Below are 25,256 nucleotides of genomic sequence, written 5' to 3'. Positions count from 1 at the left end.
TTAAATATTTTTTTAGTTTTTAAGTTATACATGAAATTAAAATTTATCTTTATCTCAAGTTTTTATATATGTTGATCTTCAAATTAAAAAATATAAATAAATATAATTTAAATATCATTCTAAAATATATTTAATACATTAAAAAAATCAATGCAATTGAATTAGAAAACTATATTTATTTATTTTAAAAATATAGATACCAAGTATTTGAAAAAAATAAATTTTAATTTCAAAATAATTATTTAATTCAAAAGAAAAATATATTTTCTGTTTAATGTAAAACTCACGGAACACGTGTCCCGAATCTTTTTAATTTATAACATAAGTGATTGTATGGTTTAAATACGTTTTTAACTTTAAAAAAATATTTTTAGTTATTGAAGTAATATTTGTTAGTTTCAAATAATATCTTTTTTACTTTTTATTATTAAATATGGTTAGTCTAATTAAAAATACATATTAATTAATATAATGAAATAAAACAACCTTTTAAATCAATATATATTTTTAGACAGATAATCTAATAAAATAAAAGTACATTTTAGTTAAACTTATAATTTATTTTATATATATTAATTCTAATTTATAATATTCTATCGTTATATATAACTTAATTTTCTAATAAAAATAATAAAATGTGCTTTACATCTCTAAAATTAAAATGATAATATATTTAAAGTATACATAATATAAATGATAGTATGTTTTCTTATAAGCTTTACATTTTAAAAACACAATATTATTATAAATCTAGTTCCCGTAGTTCCTTTGCCAAATTTCCAACAAACTATTTATCATATTTAAATATAATATTTTATATTTATAACTAATTAATAATTAATTAATAGTTTTGACATAACTATATATATATATTTTGAAGATTTTTTTTCTAGTTTGGTTGAATTATAATTGAATATATTTATGCTTATCAAACTATATTTTGAAGATTTTTTATTTATCATAACTTTTTTCTTGAAAAAAAACATCGTATATAAACAATATAATATATAATTTAATTTAAATACAAAACATATTTTTTTTAAATAGTTTAATAACAAATATATTTAATCCTAAAAAAATCACAAAACATGAAAGTAGCCACAGATAACAATGTAATAGAATCATGTAAGATTGCTCACAGTCTGTTGTGAAAATTGTAAAACAAATTACATCAATTATATATATAGACTTATTTCTAATAACTCAGTTGTTATTTCCTTTATTTGAAACGTACTAATCACAAGTTTTGTTGTAAAAAATTATAAAAAAAAAAGTTATTAAAATAAATTTTTTTAAGGGTTAAATATGTTTTTAGTCTCTATATTTTAGGACAATTTTGGTTTTAGTCTCTCTTTCAAACTAAGGTACACTTTAGTCATTCAACTTTAGAAAACTCTGATTTTAGTTCTTTTTACTAAAATTTTGTAATTTTATTTGCTATTTCAAGCACGTTTCATTATAGCATTTGGATTGATTACACTGTTTGATACATTTTTGCTTCAATGTTAACTGAGAAACGTATTTGAAACAGCAAACAAAGTTAAAAAAATTTGGTAAAAAGGACTAAAATCAAAGTTTTATAAAGTTGAAGGACTAAATTGTATCTTAATTTGAAAGAGGGACTAAAACCAAAATCGTCCCAAAATATAGGGACTAAAAACATATTTAACCCTTTTTTTAATAAAATAAATGATGAAAATATTTATTTAAATATAAATTTAAATAGATCAATAAAATGATAACACGTATCTTGTTATAAAAAAATTATTAAAAATAATTGCGAAAATATTAAGATGTATATAATAAACTATTAATCTTTAACTGTTTTTCTATCGTTATATTTATACCAAATAATTACTTTTACATTATACCAAGATAAAGTGAAGTTTAACCTACGGATTATCATGTCAGCTTGTCAAAATATGACTAATTGGACTGAAATTTTCAATTTACTTATCCATTTTAGTCTATTTTGTGCAAACCCGTTAAATTGTCAGACTAACCTGTTTTTCTAATTAAAAATAATTTAAAAGACTAATTTCTCTGTATTATATTATTTAAAAAATGCAATGATATAACATTTAAAAATTAAATTTTAATTATTAATTATAATAAAATTATTTAACTTATTTTATTAAATATATTTACCAGTCAATTAAAACTTTAGACAATATTTATATAATTAAATATATTTTTAATATATATATATATATATATATTAAAAAACAGTTTGCTTTTCAACCGGATATGCCTATTTTGGGCCTAAAAGAAATCGCGCTAGTATGTTTTGCAACCCTAATTTTGTTATCTAATATTTTTCTTCTGTTCTCTCTCTTTAATAAACTTATATTGTATGAAGGAATTTTAAAAAATAAAAAATTTCTATTATTTATGATAGGTATTCGGTATTATTGTTAAATTGATTTCTTTATTGATAAAGGAAAATGTTATTAGAGATTAAAAAGTAGTGTTAATTTTATTATTTTTAAGTTAAACATTATAAGGTTTTGTTGTATTGTTTTATTTAACTTTCAAATGATTAAATTTGCTTTTTCAATTTTTATAAAACTAATTATAAGAACTGTAATTACATGGGCAATTTTCAAATTTTTAATAAAAATTGAAATGACTTTAAGATTCAAGCTATAAAATCTTGATTACAATTTCCATTTTTAAACATTAAATAGTCTTTTAAAATTATAATCTAATATGAAGATAAATAAATTAAAAAAAATTCTCAACATTATATTAATATTAAAAAGTATCTAGTAATACAGACATATTTAGTCAATCAAGCAATTATATAAATTCAAAAAGTAGTCAGACAAAGGAAAAACTATCTCAAAAATTTCTTGAGCAAATTTTCTTATAATTTAAAATATTATTTTATTCAAAGAGGATGGAGTGAAAAAAAAAAATAATACTAGATTCCCATTTTTGCTCTTGACTAATTTTTTGAAATAAAACTGGAAAAATAAATAATAAACAGGGAAAGAAAAAAAAAAAAAAAGAGAGAGAGAAAGAAAGAAAATCATCATCATTCATTTGCAGAGGCCCTATATAATGGTCATACCACATCTCGCAGCTTCTCTCTCGGCTTTCTCCTTATAAACTTCCGATGTGTTTTTCTCTTTCTCTCTCCATAGTTTTGTTTTCTTTATAAAATTTTGCAATCGGTTTGGCAACTGAATTTTCATTTGTTAATCAAATTATTAATAATTGAAAAAGAAGAAGAAGAAAAAAAAGGGTGGGGAGGCATAGCCAGATAATGAACCTGCCCTCTGTTCTTATTCTCATTGTGCCTCCCCTCAGATCTTAAGATTTGCCATCTGGGTCGTCTTCAATCGGTGGGTTTCGAAGGAATCTCGATTGAAGTTTTGATCTTTCTTCAATTGCCTCTGCCTTTGGATCTTTGATTATTGAAATTTTTTGTGGGTTTTTTTTTCCAGGATTGCTTAGCTTTTGATTCACTGCTTGATGATTGTTGATGAAGGATCCGATGTTTTGTAACTGAATCCGACAATATCTATTTTTGCATCGTTAATACAGTCTCTCAGTTTGCCTTAATTTAAGGTATTGTTTATAATGCTTCTTTTTTGGCTACGTTAGGGACTATTTGTATTTGAACAATTTGATAAACGATAATGCTATCGTGCTTTGATTTTATCCTACCCGGATTTATTTGCATTTCATCCCAAACTGGGATTTTTTTTTGTATATTGTTTTGTGAGTAAAAAAAGAAAGAAATAAAGTTATGCTTTTGCATATTGTTGTGTATGGAATTGGAATGGATCCGTCAAGAACATGCCTTTTCTTATGCCCTATTGTTAGGTGCTAAAGAAGGTTGCTTTGTCCATTTCCAATGTTGCTGCTTCCACTTGCATTTGTAAGTTTTTGAGCTGAAATGCTTATTGCTTGAAGCGTCTTTTGCCTGTAGATAAAATGCAATCAGATAATGGCAAGTTATTTATCGGTGGAATATCATGGGACACAAGTGAGGAGCGACTCAGGGAGTATTTCAGTACTTATGGGGAGGTTGTGGAAGCAGTGATAATGAAGGATCGGACAACAGGTAGAGCCAGAGGATTTGGTTTTGTTGTTTTTTCCGATCCTGCTGTCGCTGAAATAGTCATAAAAGAGAAGCACAACATTGACGGAAGGATGGTAATTCTTGTTATTTCCCCCCTCTTAAGTCTAAAACTTGCATTTTGAGATGGCTCACTTTTTGAATTATGAAACATCGGAAAGGAGCATTTTTTTTCCTATCGAAATGTACCCTGATTAGCTAAATTTGCTGGATTCGCAATTTCAAAAATTTCTTAGCAAGATTTTAAAAAGGAGCAGTAGTTATATATTTTTTTTCTTGTGTTATTGTTCCCGTCTCCATGCATCTGTTGTAAGGATTATAGATCTTCAACACTTTTTTATTTTCTGATCTATGGTCATCTTCAATACTGTTTCGTCTATCGCTAGGTTGAGGCAAAGAAAGCTGTTCCCAGGGATGATCAGAACATACTGAGTAGAAACAGTGGTAGCATCCACGGTTCACCTGGTCCTGGTCGCACTAGAAAGATATTTGTTGGAGGTTTAGCATCAACAGTGACGGAGAGTGATTTCAAAAAGTACTTTGATCAGTTTGGGATTATAACAGACGTTGTAGTTATGTATGATCACAACACTCAGAGGCCAAGAGGTTTTGGATTTATCACTTATGATTCTGAGGAGGCTGTTGACAAAGTCTTACTAAAGACATTTCATGAATTGAATGGTAAAATGGTTGAGGTCAAGCGAGCAGTTCCTAAGGAATTATCACCAGGACCAAGCCGCACCCCACTCGGTGGATATAACTATGGTCTCAGTAGGGTCAATAGTTTCTTAAATGGCTTCACTCAGGGGTATAGTCCAAGTACTGTTGGAGGCTATGGACTTCGAGCGGATGGTAGATTCAGTCCTGTTGCCAGTGGTAGAAGTGGATTTGCTCCTTTTGGATCAGGTTATGGAATGAGCATGAATTTTGAGCCTGGTTTGAATGCTGGATTTGGGGGGAATGCAAATTTCAATAGCAATCTTAGCTATGGGCGGGGAGTAAATCCTTATTTTATTGGCAGTTCTAATAGGTTTGGCAGTCCTGTTGGATTTGAAAGTGGCAATGGAGGAAACAATTCTTTCTTCAGTTCTGTGACTCGAAATTTGTGGGGTAATGGTGGCCTTAGTTATGGAACAAATTCTGCAAATTCCAATGCGTATATTGGATCAGGGAGTGGAAGTATTGGTGGAAATACATTTGGCAACACTGGAGTCAACTGGGGTGGTTCTTCAGCAATTTCTGCGCAGGGAGGAGGGAACAACATGTCACAAAGTAGTGGCAACCTGGGTTATGGAAGTGGTGACAATAATTATGGCTTGGGGACTGGAGGGTATGGAAGAAACACTGGTACCACTTTTGCACCAACATCTTCGTACTCTGCATCAAATGGTGGTGTTGATGGGGCTTTTGCAGACTTTTACAATAATAGTTCTGTTTATGGGGACCCCACTTGGCGCTCTTCAAATTCTGAAAGAGATGGATCTGGTCCCTTCGGTTATGGACTTGGTGGAGCAGCTTCTGATGTTTCTACCAAGAGTTCTCCAGGTTATGTTGGTGGTTATACTGTTAATAAGAGGCAGCCAAATAGGGGTAAGACTTACAATTTTTTTTGACGATTTTCTTCTTATTGATATGTTTGGATTTTTAGTGAATGTCAGAACCTTATTTAATTGATCTTTGATTAATGTATTTTTTCTTTGCTATTACTATGGAACACTAATCAGTTCTTTCTCCATTTTTCAACTAGATTTTGTTGCTTTTCTTTTTTACTTAGATTTATACAATTAGGTCAACTTGTTTCTAAAAGCAGTTTTTAATGACATCCAATGGTGATCATTATTTTATTTTCCTGTGGTTATTCCTATAGAAAGGATGTACACTGACTAATTATAGAGTTATTCATGTTTGAGTTCAGCATACTTGTGTTCCATTCCTAACATCTGTTACATGAGGACATCTTTAGGCAATCATTGAGATGCCAAAATTTTAATGACATCGAGTAAGTGATGTCATCATATTTTGTTGGGAAAATCAATCCAAATTTCTGACATGAATACAAGTAGGTCAAGACATACATTCCAAGAGGCGGTGAATGTAGGTGAAGTGGTGGAATATTTGATGTTTAAGCGTCATTTATGAACGGAATCATGAACCTTTATTATAAAAGGGGTCCTTTTGATCAGAAAAAACTACCTAGCCTAGAGAAGGGGATTACAACCCAAGTGGGAGGGTGTGTCGTAATTGGAGGGTTTTATAATTTGTGCCTTTTGCTATTTTTCTTTGTGATCTTTGTTGCGTTTGGAAGGAATTTCCCCAGCATATGTATATGGCTTTTATCCTAGTCTTGTAGGAAATATAACTTTTAGGCTGTGAAAATTGAGAGGTCCCATACAAATAGGAAGCTAAGCTTCAAATAGAAAGATGGCTATTACTTAAACAATTAATGTTAAGCTTCATAGAAATATGCATATGGTTGTCATTATTCCCCAATCTGACTTTTTATTAGTATTACTTGGGCACAATCTGAAATTTTTTAGCATTGCTTGGGTCATTGATGTCAGACTATAGATGTAGTTTCAATAATACCTAAAGGTATAATGAAAAGGTCCCCACCCCCGTTTGAGGGATGAGAAAAGTGAGCAAGTTGGTAGTTTTTTTATAAATTATGAAATATTCATCAGTGATCTACATATTTATTATACTAGTAGAATTTGAGTCTGCTAGAGGTTAGGCTGAACCATGCACAGACCTTTGTGCTGTACAACAAATTTTTTTAGTAAAATTATTTATTAAACTAAAGCATTACTTCATTTGCGATCAGAATTTGTTGCTGAACAGTATAACTCCATAAATGCGAGGGATTTACTGGAGATGATCATTAATGGCTCGTGTCTAATTTCATCATGTCTTTCAAAATAAACAGTCTGGTATGGACTCTTCTAGGATTCAAAATCTGTATGGTTGAGAGCTATATTTGTGAGTTAACAGTTGGTTAAGATTTAAACATCTTGACCATAATTCCACCGAAGTGTTAGATCATTTTCATATATATATATATATATATATATATATATAGAAACACTAACACATAGATATAGGTAGATAGATAGATAAAATAAATACGTGTTCTGGGCTCTTTTCGACAGTGTTTTGGCTCTTTTCATCAGACCAGAACTGGTTCTTCAATCTTCTTCTTCTTCTGAGTTGTAAGATTGATTTTGAATGTTTTGCTGAATGTGTTTAGATCTTAGAGTATGCAATCATGACTCTTAACATTCTGTTGCGTGCAATAGAATGTCTTGTTGTCTCTTATTCTCCTGGTGCTCTACTTTCATCCTTCTTGCCTTAATTCTGCTGTTTAATAGTTAGACAAGAGGGCACCCAAGTTCTTTCTAGCAGTGGAGAATCTGTTGAACATTATTTTTCTTTTTGTTACGTTATACGTAGTTCAATTTTTTTCTGACTTAGGTTCTCAATTTCTCAAGTCTTTGTAAGTAACTCAAGTGCAGGAGCTGATATGAATTTGTCTTTCAGTAAAACTTCTTTACAATACACTGCTCTTTTCTACATGTTCCTTTGTAATGCTCCATTTTTTTCATGTTAAGTGGATGGAAATCAAGTTTGATACATGTCTCCTTTGAATAATTCATTTTGTATGCGAACACTGATAAAGTTGTATGTTTTGGTTCAGGAATCGCGACATAGGAAGATCATTTTGATGACACGAACTTGTAGGTGAAGATAATCCAGTGAAGCAGGTGAATTGTGAATTTTGCACACCACTGTTGTTACTGTATTTGGGTTTAAGAAGCAAGATGTTTGGTTTTCTAGAGCTAACTGGAGTACCTGTTTTGAGGGTTCAGATATAGAGATAGATTACAAGGGAATGTTAAGGCTTGAGTTTTTTGAGCTACTGTTTAGGTTTTGGGATTTGAGTGAGATGTAAAATCTGATTGCGGGATATAGCGGAAGTGTATCATGCACCACTTGTGAGGCAGCAATATAAAAAGATGGACAGCATTTTTTTTCTTTTTTCATTTTCCTTCTTTTTTTGGGGTAGATTTTTTTTTTTCTTTTGTCTTTGATGTCTTGCAAAAGTTGTGGGTTCGTTCTTCTCAGGAATTGTTTGTTTCTTCATCATCCATCATTTTGGCTTGCTTTTAGCAGATTGTATCTGAGGTTTTTTTTCTTATTACTAGTGTGAAACATTGAAGGGATACCCATCTAGGGTCCCGTGAATAAGTTACCATATGCTCTGATTCTTTTTCTAAATGGGAATATTTTATGCTACACATTCTAGCTGCTAAATCTCACAAATGGATTTCTTTTTCCCCATTTCCATATTTTCCAAATTCTATGGACTGTTTAGTGTCTCATCAAGCTTTAAAGATATTGCGCACCACTTTACTAGGTAGATCGTTTAAGATTGAGTTGTACTAATTGTAAGCATCATTAATAAAGCAAAATACAATACAGACGAACTCTCTTGGCAATGTAAGACGTTATATTTGAGGTTTATTACATAGTATTACTTACTGTCAATGCTTTGGTGTTAACTAAATACAAAGTTGGACAACCAACAATAGGTGACTGTTTATGTTGATTGTATTTATCTAAGTTATGTAAGGAGTTTGATTGTGTTGGTCATCTAATCTTGGATAATTTAACTTAATGGTTTCATGATCCATTCAATTTGGTTTATGTACTTTTCATGGTATTGATTTGGTCTCTAAATTATAATGTGATTTTGATTTTTGTTTTTGTCTTAAATCTGTTAGGTGTTAGGTTTTCATACTAAGAAATGGATATATTCTTTCTGGTAGTGAATCACATCAATCTTTTGAGATGTTAACAGGAGAGAAATTTGTAGGATTGTATTCATATCAAAGTAAATGAAAATTAAAATCGCTTTAAGTTTATATATTAAAAACATAATTAATCTTTTTTTAATAGATTAGAACATGGATCATATCCTCAATTTCATATTTCCTGAATGCATTCAAAGTATGGTTACTTTAGACTCTTAGTCTTTTCACCCTTGATTCTTCAATATCAAAAGAGCTATATCTTTACACGTTCATTGCATTCATTGCATTTAGTACATTAATCTTTTCACTGTTGTGAAAAATTTATCCTTTAAAAGACTTCCGGTTGGAAAACTTTCTGGTGTATTACAAAAAAAAAAGTATTTTTAAATCAGCAAACATGTATATGGCTTGTTTCTGTTTCAACTATACTTTCTTTCGGCTCATCCCATTTTAGAAAATAGACTGCTTTCCATTCAAGAACACTTGAAAAGTTACACAATAGTTATTTTCTTAACTTTGCTTCTGCTTGCTTTATCAGTTTTTTTCCCCATTGGAGATATGTTCTTATCATTTTGGCCATCTCAGTGCATATTTTGCCATATAAAAGTCTTTCCACTTGCAGTTGTGTATAGAAAAAAACTCTTATGAGGTTAGTTTCATCATTATAATAATGTTTTTGATTGAAACAATATTATTTCCTACGGAATACATTTGTTGTTTAGATGAAGAGAAGAGACATGAAAAGCAGAAGACTTTGATAGATTCTGGTGTTTGCATGTCAAACAAAAACTTTATTCGAAAGCATAATTGAAAACAAGTATATTTATAAGGAAAAGTTAAAGAAAGATTTATGGTGGCATTTGTGTTGGCTGATTTTGAAAAGTAATATTAAAGGCAATGGAGTGGAATAAAGTGAAAACCTTCTATATTAGTAACTCCTATTTTCTTCTCCCTTACTCTTACCCATGTTTTTTATTTATCAAATTTCTATATTTTTAAGCACACCATATCCTTTCATTTTTTTTCTATTTCTTTATAAATTGTCTGGGAAATTAAAAAAAAAAAAAGGCATGTAATTGGATAGTGGGGAGCAACGAATATCGAATAAAATACAAGTTCCAAATAAAAGGAATTTAAATGGTTGGTACAGCTTTTGTAGATATTAAGTTAACTTATAATGGAAGTAGAAGTGATCAAGAGAAATTTTGAATCCATTGACAAAAGGGTTATAATAAGCCAATCCAATTACACTCATTTCACATACCATTTTAATAAAAAAATAATAATAAATAATAAATCAAATGGTTGTAAAAATGTGTGAAAATAATTTTTTCTTTAACAAAAACCTACATATAAACTATTAATATTTATCCTTTAAAAAAAACCAGTCTTTTTATTATTCTTTGTGGTACTTGGTAACCATTTTACCATCTTTCTAAGCTACTATTTAGTTTTCAATTTTTTAACATATTTACATTCAAGTTTTTTTTTTTTTCATACATTTTACCATCATGCTTTTAAAATTTTACACATTTTTCTATGATATTGGTAATACAACAACGTGGTTTTGCAAAAATTATAATAAAAAAAAAAGGCTACTTTATTGAAACTTGTAAGCAAATTTTAATAGATTTAAGATATAAATTCGTGAAAAAGTGAAAAAAAAATCCAAAGATAAGGTGAATGGGATATAAAATTGAATAGTAAAATTTAAGAAATAATAATAATTGAGTGGTACAATGTATAACTTTATTCTAACTGTACAAGAATTGATTATAAGAAAGCTTAATTTACGTTTTAAATTGGCTTTGACATTATAAAGTAAAATTACTCTTAAAAGCAATACTAGCTGGTAGAAACTTTTTAAAGATGATTTATCAAAGAAAATAATATAATTTTTTAAAGATGTAAATGTATGTGTAATTTGGTTTGGGTTGAAGTAACTTATAGAAATGAAGCCCATTTAAAAAGACAGTAAATCTTGTTTATATAACAGAAGGGGAAATTAATGAAACTGCATGAATGAAAGAGAAGGTGGCAAAGGTGTATATGTATGTATGAATCAAAATCATTGGATTTGGATAGAAAAAATTGAGTAAAAAGTTGAAATGAAATAGTAATGTTAATTGTGAATGGCAGATGAAGTTCCTTTGTGAGAAGTTGCAATGAATCCTTCTCTCCTCATCTTATCTTCCTTGGATTTTCTGCAGAAAACGACCCAAGAATTGACCTCCAAAGCAATGCAAAGGCCGATAAGAGTAGAGAGTCCTAGGCAATAGGTCAACTTGGCGTAGGACCTGCTTGCACCCATCACCTCAAATCCTTGAAAGACATTCACAAACCCAAGAACCACACACGAGTACCCTACAAAGTGGTGGTACGATTTCCAGTACTTTCTGAACTTGTTCCTTGTGTTTGGCCTAAACAACAGTGCCAGAGTCTGCAACGCCCCTAAGCAGAACACTGCGATTCCAAGCTTCCGGTGAAGCCTGTACTCCACTCCCGGCGACAGTTGCCCCAGCCGGATTCCGATGCCAAACCCCACAGTCCCCAGAACGAAACCAAACAGTTGAACTCCTGCATCATCATGCTTATTATTCTCACACTACATTGATTCTTATTATACATGCATTTCTCCATCAAGCTAGATTCTGTCACAAATCATATATTTCATGGCAAAACCAAAACAAAAAGAAAAAAACGTGAAATGCAAATGGGTGTTAAAGTCAAGGTTGGAGTGTACAAAATTCAGAATTGCAACTGAAAAAAATGCAGTCTTTCGCTTCTATTTACACACAGAAATTATTTTTGAATCCTTCCTGTAAAAGGGTAGTCTAGTTTGAGCTTTTATTTTACTTTAAACATCTGATTAGCACTCGTGAGTTGTTTGTATTTTCTTTTCTTTATTTATCTCGAGGTGTACGAGAATCTTTGTTCTTCAATAAAATATGGACGATGTTATTTAAAAAAGAGAGTGGTGAAATTGAAATGGAACAATGATAGTGACCTGCATGAGCATAGAACCATGCGGGTCCGAGTGCTTGAATGTGGCGAAGGTAGCGTGCGGTGATGGCTCCGATGGGTAAGAGAAGGCCCCAGGAGATGGCGTTGAGGGTGCCATGGATCACTCTCAGCATAGTGAGATCCGTGTGCTGAGGAGCAGCTGATCCCGACAACACGTCAAAGGTGGCAATGGAAGACAGGTCGGTGGAGGTGGTTGGATGAATGGTGGGGGAGTAGCCCTGCACGTAAAGTCCCCTGTTCCAAACAAGGTGGATCTTCGTTTTGTTCGTTTGCAGTTTCATGGTGCCGTAGATTTGGATTGTGGCGCCGTTGTGCACGGTGGCCAGTTTTCCGCCGTACATGGCGGCGTTGGAGGAGAGGAGGTGGATATCAAGAGGGCGAGAGAGCAGTGGAGATTTTTGAAGCTTGACTGTGGGGTCTAAGATGTAAGGTAGAAGCACTATTTGGCCTGAGTTTGGGTCAGGGAAGGCTATTAATGTACGTGTTCCTGTCATTTCCGGTGATGTGGGATTTATGCCCCATCCAACCCACCCAGAAGGTGATATGAAGCTTCCAAAGAAGACAAGTTCCAAGGTTGTGTTGTGAGGGTGGAATGTCCATGCTATGGAGGCTTGTTGAGTTGGGAGGTTCATGCATTTTTGGAACGTTTTCGTGGCTGTTTCGACCGTGCAGTGGGATGAAAAGGCGACGTGGGGAAGGGAACATAGAAGGAAGAAGAAAAGAAAAAGCATGGTGGCGTTGATGGAGGGAGAATTGGAGTGAGTAAGTGATGGATAGGGAGAGAATTAATGGTTCATGGTTCAGTTCTTTTGTTAACAATGCTGTGTTTTGTAATGATGTGTTAAGGTTGCCATTATGGATTTTGAGCACGTAATAAGTGAAAACGTTAGTGCTTACTTTCTTTTATGTTGTTGGTGCTTGACTTTGAAGGGAAGACAATGTTGTATATATGCGTTTGGTAGAAATGGGACAGTGTGATTGGTTTAAAATTTTGTAATATTATGATGTCGATCTAGTGCGGCTACTCCTTTTGATTGTAGTTGTTCACGAGATACAGTAGATTTATGTTTGCATAGTGTGCTTGGCTTTGAAGCTATGCCATAATCATTCAACTTCAGAAAGTTTAACTTACCATAAAGTTTGCTTTTGAGCAAATGATAAACAAACAAATAATAATCCAAATAATAAGTTAGACAAAATCAATTGTTCAATTTAGGTCGAAGTTATATTTAATTCTTCCAAATGAATCACATGAACCAAAGAAAAAAAAAAAAAGAACTACGACCCGAAGAAACTTCACATAAGAAATGTGGGACTTGGAGAAAGTAGAACATGATTAAAACTTCGGACAGGAAGTATTCAACATGGAACTTCACAATTGTCCAAAGATTTGCATGGTTGATCCTTGTATTGAAGAGCAATTATCTCGCTAATTACTTGTTGTTTATCTGCTTGAAAATGGTCGTCCGCTGAAACATCAAGTACAGAGTTAACTTACGACACCGATTCGAAATACCATACATTGAAGTGATGCAAGATGTTTATACCTTTGTCGCAATTGAAGTTTTCCAAAAATTGCAAAAGCTTGTGTTTGTTTGTGACAAGGATGCTCACAACTTCAGGGGGCTTATTTTGATTTGCAACAAATAGCTGTCAATACCAGAAATTGCAGAAATTAAATTTAAAGCTCAACTTAGAATCAAGAATCTCTAAGAAATAAACATTCTCTCCATTCCATACCTTGAAAACGTGGAAGGTGTCAAATTGAATTGTCTTGTTTGAATCCTGAAAATTGAGAGAAAACAAAAGGAGTGAACAAAAATATAAGTACTTTTATTTTATGTTTTGCAGGTCTGAAAAATTAATGTGATAGTATAAGAGAAAGCATACTCTTAGGAGGTTCATGAGGATCCTCATATTATCCAACGAACCCACATACCGAACCATTACAGCAGCATTCGAGCGATCCAATAACATATCCCCCAATAACTGTAACATATTTGATATATATGATTAGGACAATCCCCAAATTAACAAGAAGTAAAGTGGTTATTATGATTTATGCTTAATTAAGCTTACTCAGTCTCATAAGTCTCACATAATGAACTAATTATCATTTAATTAAATTGTTTATGAAAAAGTCAAATTTCTTTATATATAAAGTTTCTGTGTAATGGATAAAAAAAGCTTGTGATTAGTGCATACAATTAAAATGGCACGAAGTAAAAATGAACTTGGGACATAAAGAATCAATCGCAGAAGAAATAATTACCTTGATAGCGTACCGTCTTGTGAAATAACTGGTGGATTCAAGCAACTGAGAGTTATAATCTTTGAAGAACTGACAGGCAGAGAGTAAGAAGGATTAACTAACACATCTTAAAATGTTGATAAGAACATAAAACTATATATAACGCTACTGAAATTTTGGATTAAACAACAAAATTACTCATGGTATAATAAATTTGTTCGCAGAGAAAAGAAATTCAGTCATGACAAAGAACTTGTAAACTTGTGTACAGACTTACCCAGTCATAATTTTTTGAAAGAAATTCAGCAACTGTAGATTTATGTCTTGTCAATAACTCCTGTGTTATCAGTTAAGGAAATGGATCAGCTTAATTTCATTTTAATTAATTTGTCGAAAGAGCAAAATAGTTGTACTAAAAACTATATTAGCAAGATATAATGTAATAACATTTTAATTAAAACCATATTTCTATTTGTGATACGACTTTAGCTGCTCAGCTCCAAATTCAGAGTTAATTCTTGCACAGATACATTCAAATCAATATATAAGCTTAGATGGCTTAAGATGTTATTTATTCTTATATTTATGGTCATTATTGCAGTGCGTAGACTTGGAGAACAGTAAAATGTATTATATAATATACACGATCTATAATTTGATTTTAACAATATATAAACATGACTCAACAAAATTTATGAAATGAAATATTATTATAGTTATTATGTAAGTAAGTTGTTAAATGATTATATCTAATTTTAGTTTCCATATACTACTGTCGTATAATAAACATGGAACATTATCCAAATCTTTAATGTTTTACAACTTTGTTTTTCTGTAAATGTTTCCTGAAATTTTGAAAATTTAAGCAAAAATTTGCAAGCCAATTTTTATCCAAAATTTTTAAAAAGAATGGTATGAAATTGGAAAAATTCGTTTAACAGAAGAAGAATTAGAACTATGAACAATTTTATTAGTAAAAAAAAAAAATTGATGGTAAAATGTGTTAAGTTTTGGGAAGGGAAATTGGAAATATCGTATCATAAACATACTTTAAAAGTTGCAACAGCATCGGATGCTATCTCAAAATTTGGTAGTTGAATGTACTCAAAGAACTTCTTCATGTTATCTGATTCCAACACATGTCTGAAAAACACAAATAAAACTCGTAAGAATTTAGAAGAGGAACAAGAAAGGTAATCCATATACGATCCTTCCACATATAGTTTTAATCTCCGGAAATGTATAACAACTAAGTACGATACTATAACATCAATGAACAATATTATGATCTTATATGAAATTAATTAAGATATATATTTTAAATTCGTACTTTGCTACAGTCTGGTGGCGTATGCACTCCCTTGCAACCGCGCCGTACGTCAAAGCAACGTCACCCTCTTTGTCATAACTAATCAAATCAAGTTTTGTTAATTGAACATTTATCGCAAAAACCAAGAAATAAACACAGAAAAATTCAACGTGCAAATACAAGAATTTTGTACCCGCAAATGAGCATATCCACAAGATCCAAGTTTTCTTGTAGGTACTGAGAAGCAATTAGTTGCGAATTAACTCGTTGCCGTTGCAAGTTTGCAATTACATGCGTTGCATCTTGGCGAGCCTGTATAAATTAATTCTCATAAATTTGGTAAAAAAAGAAAAATAGAAAAAAAAGAGAAATTATATAGATAAAAATGGTTACCCCGAGTTTTAGTTTTGCCAGATAGAGGATGAAAATCCGAAACGTATCATCTCTGAAAAACTCGCGAGTGATCTGAGTACAGGCGTCGGGATTTGGCTCTGATTCACCGTTTCCATACAAAACAGTCCTTATCTCCAGTATCGTTTTGCTTAGCTCTGCTAACTGCAACTCATTTTAAATGCACATCATCATTTTCATCACAATGTCTATAATTTTTGGCAACGATGAGAAACTCGATCAAATCAAGACCGTGGAATATGAACGGAGAACGAAGGCACGAATTTCGAAAGGAAGACATTAATTAATTGAATAAAGAAAGAAATAGCGATTACCTTCTCTTCGCGTTTACTTTCACGCGTGCATGTTTTGGATTCGACGAAGATTATGAGTTCTCGGGCATGGCGAACCAGCTCCACCGGCGTTTTGGGCTTTGGCTTGAAGAGAGCTTTCTTCATGTTTTTCTATAGATGGATTGATTAATCGAATGATTTTAATAGGTTAATGTTAATTAGGGTTTTGCATGTGGAATGAGGGAATGCATGTTTTTATTATGCATGTGTTCCTGCGTAGAATGTGTGAAACCGTTATTTTGGGCACGAGAAAACAAAGGTGAGTTGTTGACAGACAGAGAAAATAATAACAATGTTATTATTAATTATTAATTATTAACAATAATAAAACATAAAATAGAAAATAATAATAATTAGGAAGCATCCATGTATTTTCTCTCAAATTAGGGTTTATTTTCAAATAATAGTAAGATTATTAATATTATTTTTTACTACTTGTATAAATAATAATCTGTCCCGTGTTATTGATGGACATAATCAACCTGTAGCAACAAAACAAGACATTTTGAATAACTTTTTTTTTTTTTTCTCTTTTTACTATTTAGAGGGAAAAAATATATTAACAACGTAAAATAGTTTTTTATACTAAATTTGATAAACTTTTATCTGATTAATTTTAATCTTATAGAAAAAATGATTTTACATTCTAAAAAGTATTCTTTATACTTGTCTCTCTAAGATTTAAAATTCTCTACCGCTATTTTGAAATAATATGAGATGTGTCACGTTAATATATTATTATACCTTAAATTGATCTTTTAATCAATGTATAAGTACTTTTTCTTTAGTTTTGCATGGATGTTTATTTTACTTTTTCTTTTTATCTTTTTCACTCGTATGACATTCAACTCTTTTATTAAGTTTTATATTTTAAATAGTAAACTACAATAAAATAGTTAAATAATAATCAATTTTAACAAAAAAAATAATTAGTTACTATAGTGATCAATTCATTCATATATCAATTTATAAATTAAAAATCATTTATAACTAAAGTAGTTTCTAAATTGATAACTATATAAATTCATCTTTTAATTAGTCATTAACATTATCTTTCAAGTTTTTGTCTACTAAAAAAATTTGACGAATAATTTTTTTATAATAAAAAAATTTAGTAAATAATATTAATTATCAATTTAAAATCAATTAATTATACTATTTTATTTAGAAACCAATTTAAAAATTCTTAATTTGTAAATTAGTATTTAAATTGATCGTAACTAATATTTTTTGTCAATAAAATTAATTATTATTTAAAAATTTCTTTTAGTAGTCTAGCAAATTAATAAAATATATATATATATATATATATATATATATATATATATATATATATAAACTAAAATATAGATTGAGTTAATAATCTAATGATTGTTTTGCGATTGAGTTGTGATTGGCAATAGAATTTAAATCAAATTGTTGATATTACTATTCTTTTATCATATGTAAATTAGTGCCTTAATTGTATTGGAATAATTAAAAATTGTTACCTTTTGATTTTTTTTAACTTTAGGTAGGTTTCGTGCTATTTAAATTCCTTTTAATTTTTTTTTAAAATGTAACATTCTCACTAACACAAAAATCTATGCTTTTCATAATGATTTATATTCAAACTCAGATTTTGATAGAGATATGAGATGTAAATTTAACATGTCATCTCATATACATACAACAAGAACTAAAACATTAAATGATAAAAAGTTTAAAGGATTCCTTATACATCTAAGAGTGCACCGGGTACAAAAATATCAACTTATAAACCATAACAACTCAAAATTTTGAAAAACCTAAAATAACAAGTATTTATTGCACATAATTTTATAATTAATTTAATAGACAAAAAAATTATGAATATGAATTAATATTGTTAGTTTATTATGAATTAAATGTTAGTCTTTTATATGATATATTTAATAATTCTTCTAAAAATAATTTATTATATGAATTAGCTTAAGATGAATGAGATAAATTTGTTTATATGAAATGAATTATGTTGCAGCACACTATTCTAAATATTATTATTATTCACTTATAGATTTATTTAACTTTAATTAGCTTGTTTTGCACTTTGTTAATTTAAGGTGTAACTATTGTTTTTTTTATATATACTTTAGGTCAAATGTGATCATGTTAATTTCATAATTTATATCATAACTTGTGTATGTTCTTTATTGGTATTCCATTCACTTTACGTGATACATGTTTTTATAAAGAGAACTTAGTAATGAAAGGTATTTAATATGTTATCAACAAAATTACTTTTATTAGGTAAAGATAATAAAATATAAAATTATTTATTTTTATTATTTTATTATATATAATGTTTATTTTATTATGATCAATTACTTGAAAATTATTATTATCATTATTATTATATTTGTTTTTTCTGATTTTTCTAATCTAATAAGTTTTTGTTTTACTGTAATCTTTTCCTTCTTTTTCATTTTTAAAGTGAATTCCACCCTATTACTGACTTTTTATTATACATTTCGGATTTCAAATAAGAAATGATTTTAATCTATATTATTATCAAAGTAGTAAAAAATTCCTGCCCATTTTCCAGTGAATTTTTCTTTCAGGAAGAGGTATCATAATTTTAAATCAAATTCTTTAACACTGTAATGCAACTAAAACCTAATTAATAAAATGATGCAAGCGTCAGAACTTGTTGATGGAAGATGTGCAGAGATAGAATTCTGCTCACCAGTCTAGAGGAAAGGTAAAGAAACAATGACCAATCAGCTTCAATCCCTGCTTGTGTAAGAATATAAAAGAAAAATGATGATAAGGATGTAAAAGAAAAATGATAATAAGAATGTAAAAGAAGAATGAGTACTATCATAGCATTTTCTAGTATTTTTCATTTTATTCTGTTCCGAAAAACAATTTGCAAACTCCTCGATCCAAAACCAGAAACATGGCCATTGCAATTTAAAGTTACTTCGTGGGCCTAGGACTTATAATTAAGTTGGACTTTATTTTATTATTTTTTACTGCTTAACTACTTCATAAAATTTATTTTGAAGACTTCAATCCAAAGAAAGATTAATTAAATTAAAATGTTATTATAAGTAAACTTAATAAATATTAAATGATACCAAATATTAAAAGTCAACTTGAAACAGAGTGATGTAGTACGCCCTAAGGCTTTCATATGTTAACCATTTCTTATAATAACCTTTTTTACAACTATTAGATGTTCCTGTTTGAATTTATATTTTAAAATTATTTAAAATAAATTAATCACAAACTACCCATAAATATTATAATTTTGTATCCTTATTGTGTTTTTAAAGTTTTGTAAAATAAACGAAGGAAGTCACCCAACAATTTGTCAAACTCCAGACCAAGTCAATATAAAAAGGTATAAATGTTTAGCATATGTAAATTAATGCCTCAACTGTATTCGAATAGTTAAAAATTGTCACATTTGATTTTTAAACTTTGGCTAGGTTTAGTGCTCGTTTGCGTATTTGGATTCTTTTTATTTTATTTTTTTCAATTGTAGTACTCTGAATAACACAAAAATATATCCTTTCGTCATGATTTATATTCAAACTAATATTTTGATAGAGATATGAGATGTAAATTTGACATGTCAACCCCAAAATACATTTTTAATTTAAAATCTTTAAGTGACTTGGGAGTATATATTACTTATTTTAATTATTTCATTCAATAAAAGACTTTTAAGTCACAAAAATTAAAACAAAATATTTTTTATGTTAAAATTGATTATTATTTAACTATTTTCTTATAGTTTACTATTTAAAATATAAAACTGAATAGTAAAAGAGTTGAATGTCATACGAGTGAAAAAAAAATGCATGCAAAACTTACTTTGAGGAAAGGAAAAGCAGTCATTGATTAAAATATCAATTTAAGGTATAATATATTAACCTGACACATCTCATATTATTTCAAAATAGCCAGATATTATTTATCTGGAAATTTTTAAATGTTAGAGAAACAATTATAAAGAATACTTTTTAACGGTAATAAATCAGTTTATGGGATGAAAAATAATACTTGTTTTCTAAAGCAAAGCTTTTAGTAACAAAATATATTTAATATGTTATAATCAAAAACTACTTTTAATTATGTGAAGATAACCAAATATAAAAGTATTTATTATTGTTTTTCTATTATATACGAGGTTTATTTTATTATGATCATTTCTCTAAAAATTATTATTATTATATTTGTTTTGTCACTGAGGACAAAATCACCCCTTTGAATATGAAAACAAATAATCAAAAGAAGGGAGTGATAAATGTAAGTATTAGTTTCAGTGGGGAGCTTGTGTTGTGTTTTGTTGAAGTCTCTTACTTGGATCTGATTTCTCTGAGCTTCAGGTATGTTTTGAGGTTTTCCAATGCAATTCAAATTTTGTGTTACTGTGTCTGCTTCCATGACTTATAATTGTTGTTTAACCTATTAAGCAATGTCCACTACCTTGCCCTCCAACTGTTTGATCAAAGTTCCCAATGTAATCTTTTAAGAGAAATGCTTCTTTTTCAAATGTTTTCGGCTTCGCTTGTTCGTTACTCATCTTTAGCATACTGCCTCAAGTTTGTCTCCTACCTTTGTCTCGTCAGTCTTGCTTTTCCTTTTTTCGGTTACCTCTCATACCGCAAATTTTGAGCCTCACACTTTTAACTAAGTTTTGGGTAGTTCCAGCCGTTTTTGAAATTAGGTTGAGTGGAGGGATGGCGAAAGAGAAAAAAATTATATTTAGTTGATATTTTGAATTCTGCGTTTGACAGATATTCAAAATGTGGAATTGACATATATTTTGTAGATACATTGAAATGATTGGCTTCTTGTTTCGTTTACAACTTTCCATTCTGGCTGAAAGATGATAACTTTTTTTTCTGGATGGATGTTGGTTTCTTGAGTTATATTTGTTTTTGTCAGAAAAATGACACGAAAAAGTGATTTTCTTTTTAAAAATGTTATGCTTATATCAGAAAGGATTATGTTTTAAGACAGATATGGTTATTCCACCCCCAGCGAGGCCTCCCAGGATTATAAATTTTCTGAAACCTTATGTTCTGAAGATGCATTTTACCAACAAGTATGTGAGTGCCCAGGTGATTCACAGCCCAACTGCTACTGTAGCCTCTTCTGCAAGCTCACAGGAGAAAGCCTTGAGATCAAGCTTGGAAACTACTCGCGATGTGGCTGCAGCTGCAAAGATTGGGAAGATACTAGCCGAACGCCTTTTGCTCAAGGACATTCCTGCTGTTTCTATTCACTTGAAGAGAGAGCAGAAATATCATGGTAAGGTTAAAGCGGTTATTGATTCTCTAAGGGATGCTGGTATTAAGTTGCTTTGAGTCATGGTTGCCTGTTCAATTATACTACCTCAGAGACTATTCTTGTTGGATCTTATTTTCTTTTCTATTTTTAAATTTTCCTCACAACAGGAAGTTACTCATTGAACATATTTCACTAAGACTTTAGTTAATTACATTTCGACAAATAAGAAGAGTGTTGATGTGCATCTCTGTTAGTTTTATTGTTTGAATATATTCTAAGTCAGTTGAACAGAAAAATGAGAGGAAGGACAGAGGGACGTCCATTTGACCATTTCTAGCTGAAATTCTAACACGTTGAAGTAGTTTACTTGATTCATTTTTCAGTTTCCCTTGTCAATTCATGCCTCAATGGTCATTGTGACTGAAATACAAACACGTTGAGTGTGTATGATTTATTCGTTGCCCTGTTTCTAATGCCAATCAAAGCACACATAGTGTCTTTTTGCATAAGACCATAAAATTACTTTTAAGGAATGTATCAACTGTGATCCACTCACCAAAATAGCAGACAGACATTGACTAACAGGGGCAGTGCTCTCTGGTTTGGATCTTAACACCAAGATGTTCTGCATCAAGATGTTGGGTTGCTCTTCTGCTACCTGAACCTACTTAAACCCAAAGGTAAGTTTATTAAAACACATTACAGGGACATTTGGATTGTATAATGGAAAAACAAAAATAGATAGCTACTTGTAAAATGGAATCAATATCATGTTTCATAGTCAACTCCTCCCTCATGCATTATTTTTTCATTTGCCTACAGACCATTCATTTGAAAAACCCTCATTGCACTTACACCGGCATACAGTATGCTATTCATTCAAAAGTACACAAAATATCAACAATGGTAAATTAGGCACATACTTAAAACTAACAAAACAGCAATCCTGCAGTCACAAACCCTCGGTAGCACTATGCTTGAATTCTACAGTGGAATATGTTAAGATACAAACAAAGTTTCACAACATAAAATAAGAGATGGACATAGATTTATATACATATAAGACATTTTCATTCATAAGAGGTTTTTTGGAGTGGTATTAAAAACAAATTAGTGAGAACTTGGTTCAAAGCAGATAATATCTTACCATTGTGAAGATTTATGTATTTGTTGTCCATCCCTCTAGAATGTCCTATGATTTGACTCTTGAAGATAATATTTTTTTGGTTTTCCATTAAAGATGTCCCCAGCTGATGATAGGAGATTAGTTTTTTTCTATAGATGAAGATCACCAATTTAAATTGTCTTTTGATATAGTTTTCTTCATACACAGTTAGGAATTGAATCCCTGGCAACATTCTTCATATACCTTAAAGTTATTGTGGAGAATGTTATCAATCCCGTGATAATAGAGTAGCTGTATCACCCTTAAATATGTGCTTGAAAAAAATTATACATGTTAAACACGAACATGCTTCTTAAGGTTCCTTTTGGCATCAAAATTTGCAGTGTTAGCTACCAGTGCAATTTGAAACTTGTTTATGGCAGCATCAAGCATCGTATCATGTAAGAATGTGGTGATAGGTGATATTAAAAGCAAATAGTATAATTAGTATCAATAAATTTATAGTTAAAATTAAATAAATGTCTCTTTCTTTATCTTTTATTGAACTAGTCGATTAAATAATCTGGAAGCTGCTTAAAACTTTAAAGGATCACACCAAATAATTTAACTTTAAACAGCATTTAACGTTCCGTCTTAGTAACTATGTATCGTGCAGAAAGTCTCGCGAGCATTGCGAGATTTTTCTTAAATATAATTCATTCTTCAAAATAAAAAATACACAGGAAAAGCATAATTTGTAATAAATAATGGTAAAATTACATATTTAAGAATTATATAATAAGAGATGTCTCTATTAATAATACAAAATGTTTTATTTTAATATACAATAAATAAGACATGGGTTTCGTTTCAAGTATTGGATTAGTTGGATTAAGAAGATAAACTATTAGAATGAAAATAAGTTATTTTAAATTTACTGTTTTGAAAATTAAGACTTTTAAAAAACTATATGATATTTTATGTAGTTACATAATACTAAATATTAATTATCCACTTAAAATTAATCTTCCCATTCATGAAAATTGGTCGTCTCACTACATATATATTTCTCATGGATGCATGCATCCATCCATCCATTTGTATTAAAGTTTTAAAATCACATTTAAATTAAGACGAATAAACTATATTCCTTAATTTGATATAGTGTCTCGATTTATGATTTAATTTAAATTGGTAATGTTTCTTTTAGAGGATTATGAATAAGAAAGAAATCAGATAACTATTAGAGGATAAGAAGCCTGGTTTAACAAGGACAAATATCTCCTGAAAATACTTCTATTTAATAATAAATACTCATTTATATTTTTTATGCTGGGCTGGATTTTTTTTTAATTTTTAGATAAATTTCTTTCATGATAATAATTGATCAGATATGCAGGTGCGATATCAGATATAATACTTATTTAATATAGTGATATAATAAGCAGATATACACATATCAGATATTATTATACACATATTAATTATATACGATACGGACATATATCATACAGATATAGTATATATATATATTTGATGCAGATGAAATAATAATAGCAACTGATACAACAATATGATTATTTTCAATATATACATAATATGGAAATTTATTAATCATAATAAACTTATAATTACAACAAATCTGAATTATGAGTATGCCTTTTAAACATTACTAAAACAAAAATGAGATTACTGTACATCATAAAAAAAGTACAACAATGAATGTTTCAGAGATTATTCACAATTTTACATTATGCATATAATGAAATTTGAACTCAAAAGATGAGGCCACGCAGGAAAAGTAGTACCAAATATTATAAATTTGACCAATTACTAAAGAAAATAAAAAATAACCAACATGTCTACTTATTATGCATTAAAATTAAAAAAAAAACTTATATTTAGACATTTCTCAAATCAATAATGAACTTTATTATTAACAAAAAAAGGTTTGATTAAGCGGTAACTGTCAAATGACAATACTGCACCTTTTTCGTCCGAATGTAATATATATATATATATATATATATATATATATATATATATATATATATATATATATATATATATATATATATATATATTATTTTAAATTCATAGAAATACCTTTCTTATTTATATAATAGAACCATCAATTCATTTAATTTTAAAAAACATTATTTTACAACTACCGTAATAAATTAGCATGTAGTCAATCTTTAATATTTCGAAAATGCTCACATATAAGTTTTTATTAACCAAATTATTGATAAATAATGTGTTAGAAATGGGTGACCAAAAAGAATAAACTATCCTATGAGTTGTACATGAAAATGTCTCAGCAGAACTAAAAAGGATAAACTATCCTATAAGCCGAGGAATTTTTCTAATTTAGAGGCACAAGGGGCAGAATCAAAAAGACCAATTCAGAAAATTATGTATAGAAAACATTTCTTCTGAGTAAAAAGTGTTCTTTCAACCTAGAATGTATCCCTTTGATATTTGTGGAACGTGTTGAAGTCGCTGCAATCCGTTTGAGTTGTTCGTACCCCTTTCATTATAATTGCTATCTGTATAAGATTTTGTTTTGTCTTGATTAACGTTATTTTAAAAACATAACATTAATTACTTTTTTTTAACAATGCTCAAGTTAATATTTCAACCTGTAAGACATTCAATCAAACATCA

General features: G+C 29.6%; 4 protein-coding genes across 6 annotated transcripts; 2 read left to right on the top strand and 2 right to left on the bottom strand.

The window, feature by feature from the left end:
• The first annotated feature begins 3,080 nt into the window (after positions 1-3,080).
• Positions 3,081-8,379, top strand: LOC106765071 (heterogeneous nuclear ribonucleoprotein 1). Its single transcript, XM_014649565.2, has 5 exons — positions 3,081-3,347; positions 3,450-3,573; positions 3,938-4,164; positions 4,474-5,677; positions 7,779-8,379. Exons 3-5 carry the CDS (start codon positions 3,943-3,945, stop codon positions 7,790-7,792), a joined length of 1,440 nt encoding a protein of 479 aa, XP_014505051.1. The 5' UTR covers positions 3,081-3,347; positions 3,450-3,573; positions 3,938-3,942; the 3' UTR covers positions 7,793-8,379.
• A 2,464-nt stretch (positions 8,380-10,843) lies between these two features.
• LOC106764026 (cytochrome b561 and DOMON domain-containing protein At2g04850) lies at positions 10,844-12,846 on the bottom strand. Its single transcript, XM_014648224.2, has 2 exons — positions 11,903-12,846; positions 10,844-11,472 (listed from the first exon to the last, which is right to left on the bottom strand). Exons 1-2 carry the CDS (start codon positions 12,648-12,650, stop codon positions 11,018-11,020), a joined length of 1,203 nt encoding a protein of 400 aa, XP_014503710.1. The 5' UTR covers positions 12,651-12,846; the 3' UTR covers positions 10,844-11,017.
• Positions 12,847-13,156: 310 nt separating this feature from the next.
• Positions 13,157-16,327, bottom strand: LOC106763184 (putative MO25-like protein At5g47540). The gene is made up of 11 exons (XM_014647394.2): positions 16,205-16,327; positions 15,873-16,034; positions 15,673-15,791; positions 15,501-15,578; positions 15,220-15,313; positions 14,448-14,507; positions 14,192-14,260; positions 13,810-13,908; positions 13,660-13,704; positions 13,467-13,569; positions 13,157-13,388 (listed from the first exon to the last, which is right to left on the bottom strand). The coding sequence occupies exons 1-11, from the start codon at positions 16,325-16,327 to the stop codon at positions 13,279-13,281; spliced, it is 1,062 nt and encodes a 353-aa protein (XP_014502880.1). The 3' UTR covers positions 13,157-13,278.
• Positions 16,328-20,440: 4,113 nt separating this feature from the next.
• On the top strand, positions 20,441-22,454 carry LOC106764404 (50S ribosomal protein L18). 3 transcript variants are annotated; one of them, XM_022781758.1, is made up of 3 exons: positions 20,441-20,577; positions 21,211-21,505; positions 22,070-22,443. In XM_022781758.1, exons 2-3 carry the CDS (start codon positions 21,217-21,219, stop codon positions 22,144-22,146), a joined length of 366 nt encoding a protein of 121 aa, XP_022637479.1. In that variant the 5' UTR covers positions 20,441-20,577; positions 21,211-21,216; the 3' UTR covers positions 22,147-22,443. The 3 variants fall into 3 exon arrangements, with proteins under 3 accessions (XP_022637479.1, XP_014504176.1, XP_014504177.2); XM_014648691.2 differs by having other exon boundaries at positions 20,452-20,577; positions 21,215-21,505; positions 22,070-22,454; XM_014648690.2 differs by lacking the exon at positions 22,070-22,443 and having other exon boundaries at positions 21,211-21,814.
• Positions 22,455-25,256: the final 2,802 nt, after the last annotated feature.

This window comes from Vigna radiata, chromosome 6 (genome assembly GCF_000741045.1).
Source record: "Vigna radiata var. radiata cultivar VC1973A chromosome 6, Vradiata_ver6, whole genome shotgun sequence".
Lineage (NCBI taxonomy): Eukaryota > Viridiplantae > Streptophyta > Magnoliopsida > Fabales > Fabaceae > Vigna > Vigna radiata.
This window is presented reverse-complemented; position numbering and strand designations above follow the sequence as displayed.

What these genes read in the sequence shown, in the direction of transcription:
- LOC106765071 (XM_014649565.2), top strand. Translation starts at nt 3,943, where the DNA reads ATGCAATCAGATAATGGCAAGTTATTTATCGGTGGAATATCATGGGAC. An exon ending in ACAACATTGACGGAAGGATG is followed by an intron (nt 4,165 to 4,473) that starts GTAATTCTTGTT and finishes GTCTATCGCTAG; the next exon opens with GTTGAGGCAAAGAAAGCTGT.
- LOC106764026 (XM_014648224.2), bottom strand. Translation starts at nt 12,650, where the DNA reads ATGCTTTTTCTTTTCTTCTTCCTTCTATGTTCCCTTCCCCACGTCGCC. An exon ending in ATGGTTCTATGCTCATGCAG is followed by an intron (nt 11,473 to 11,902) that starts GTCACTATCATT and finishes ATGATGATGCAG; the next exon opens with GAGTTCAACTGTTTGGTTTC.
- LOC106763184 (XM_014647394.2), bottom strand. Translation starts at nt 16,327, where the DNA reads ATGAAGAAAGCTCTCTTCAAGCCAAAGCCCAAAACGCCGGTGGAGCTG. An exon ending in GTGGATATGCTCATTTGCGG is followed by an intron (nt 15,579 to 15,672) that starts GTACAAAATTCT and finishes TGATTTGATTAG; the next exon opens with TTATGACAAAGAGGGTGACG. An exon ending in ACACCTTCCACGTTTTCAAG is followed by an intron (nt 13,570 to 13,659) that starts GTATGGAATGGA and finishes TGGTATTGACAG; the next exon opens with CTATTTGTTGCAAATCAAAA.
- LOC106764404 (XM_014648691.2), top strand. Translation starts at nt 21,217, where the DNA reads ATGGTTATTCCACCCCCAGCGAGGCCTCCCAGGATTATAAATTTTCTG. An exon ending in GAGAGAGCAGAAATATCATG is followed by an intron (nt 21,506 to 22,069) that starts GTAAGGTTAAAG and finishes ATTGACTAACAG; the next exon opens with GGGCAGTGCTCTCTGGTTTG.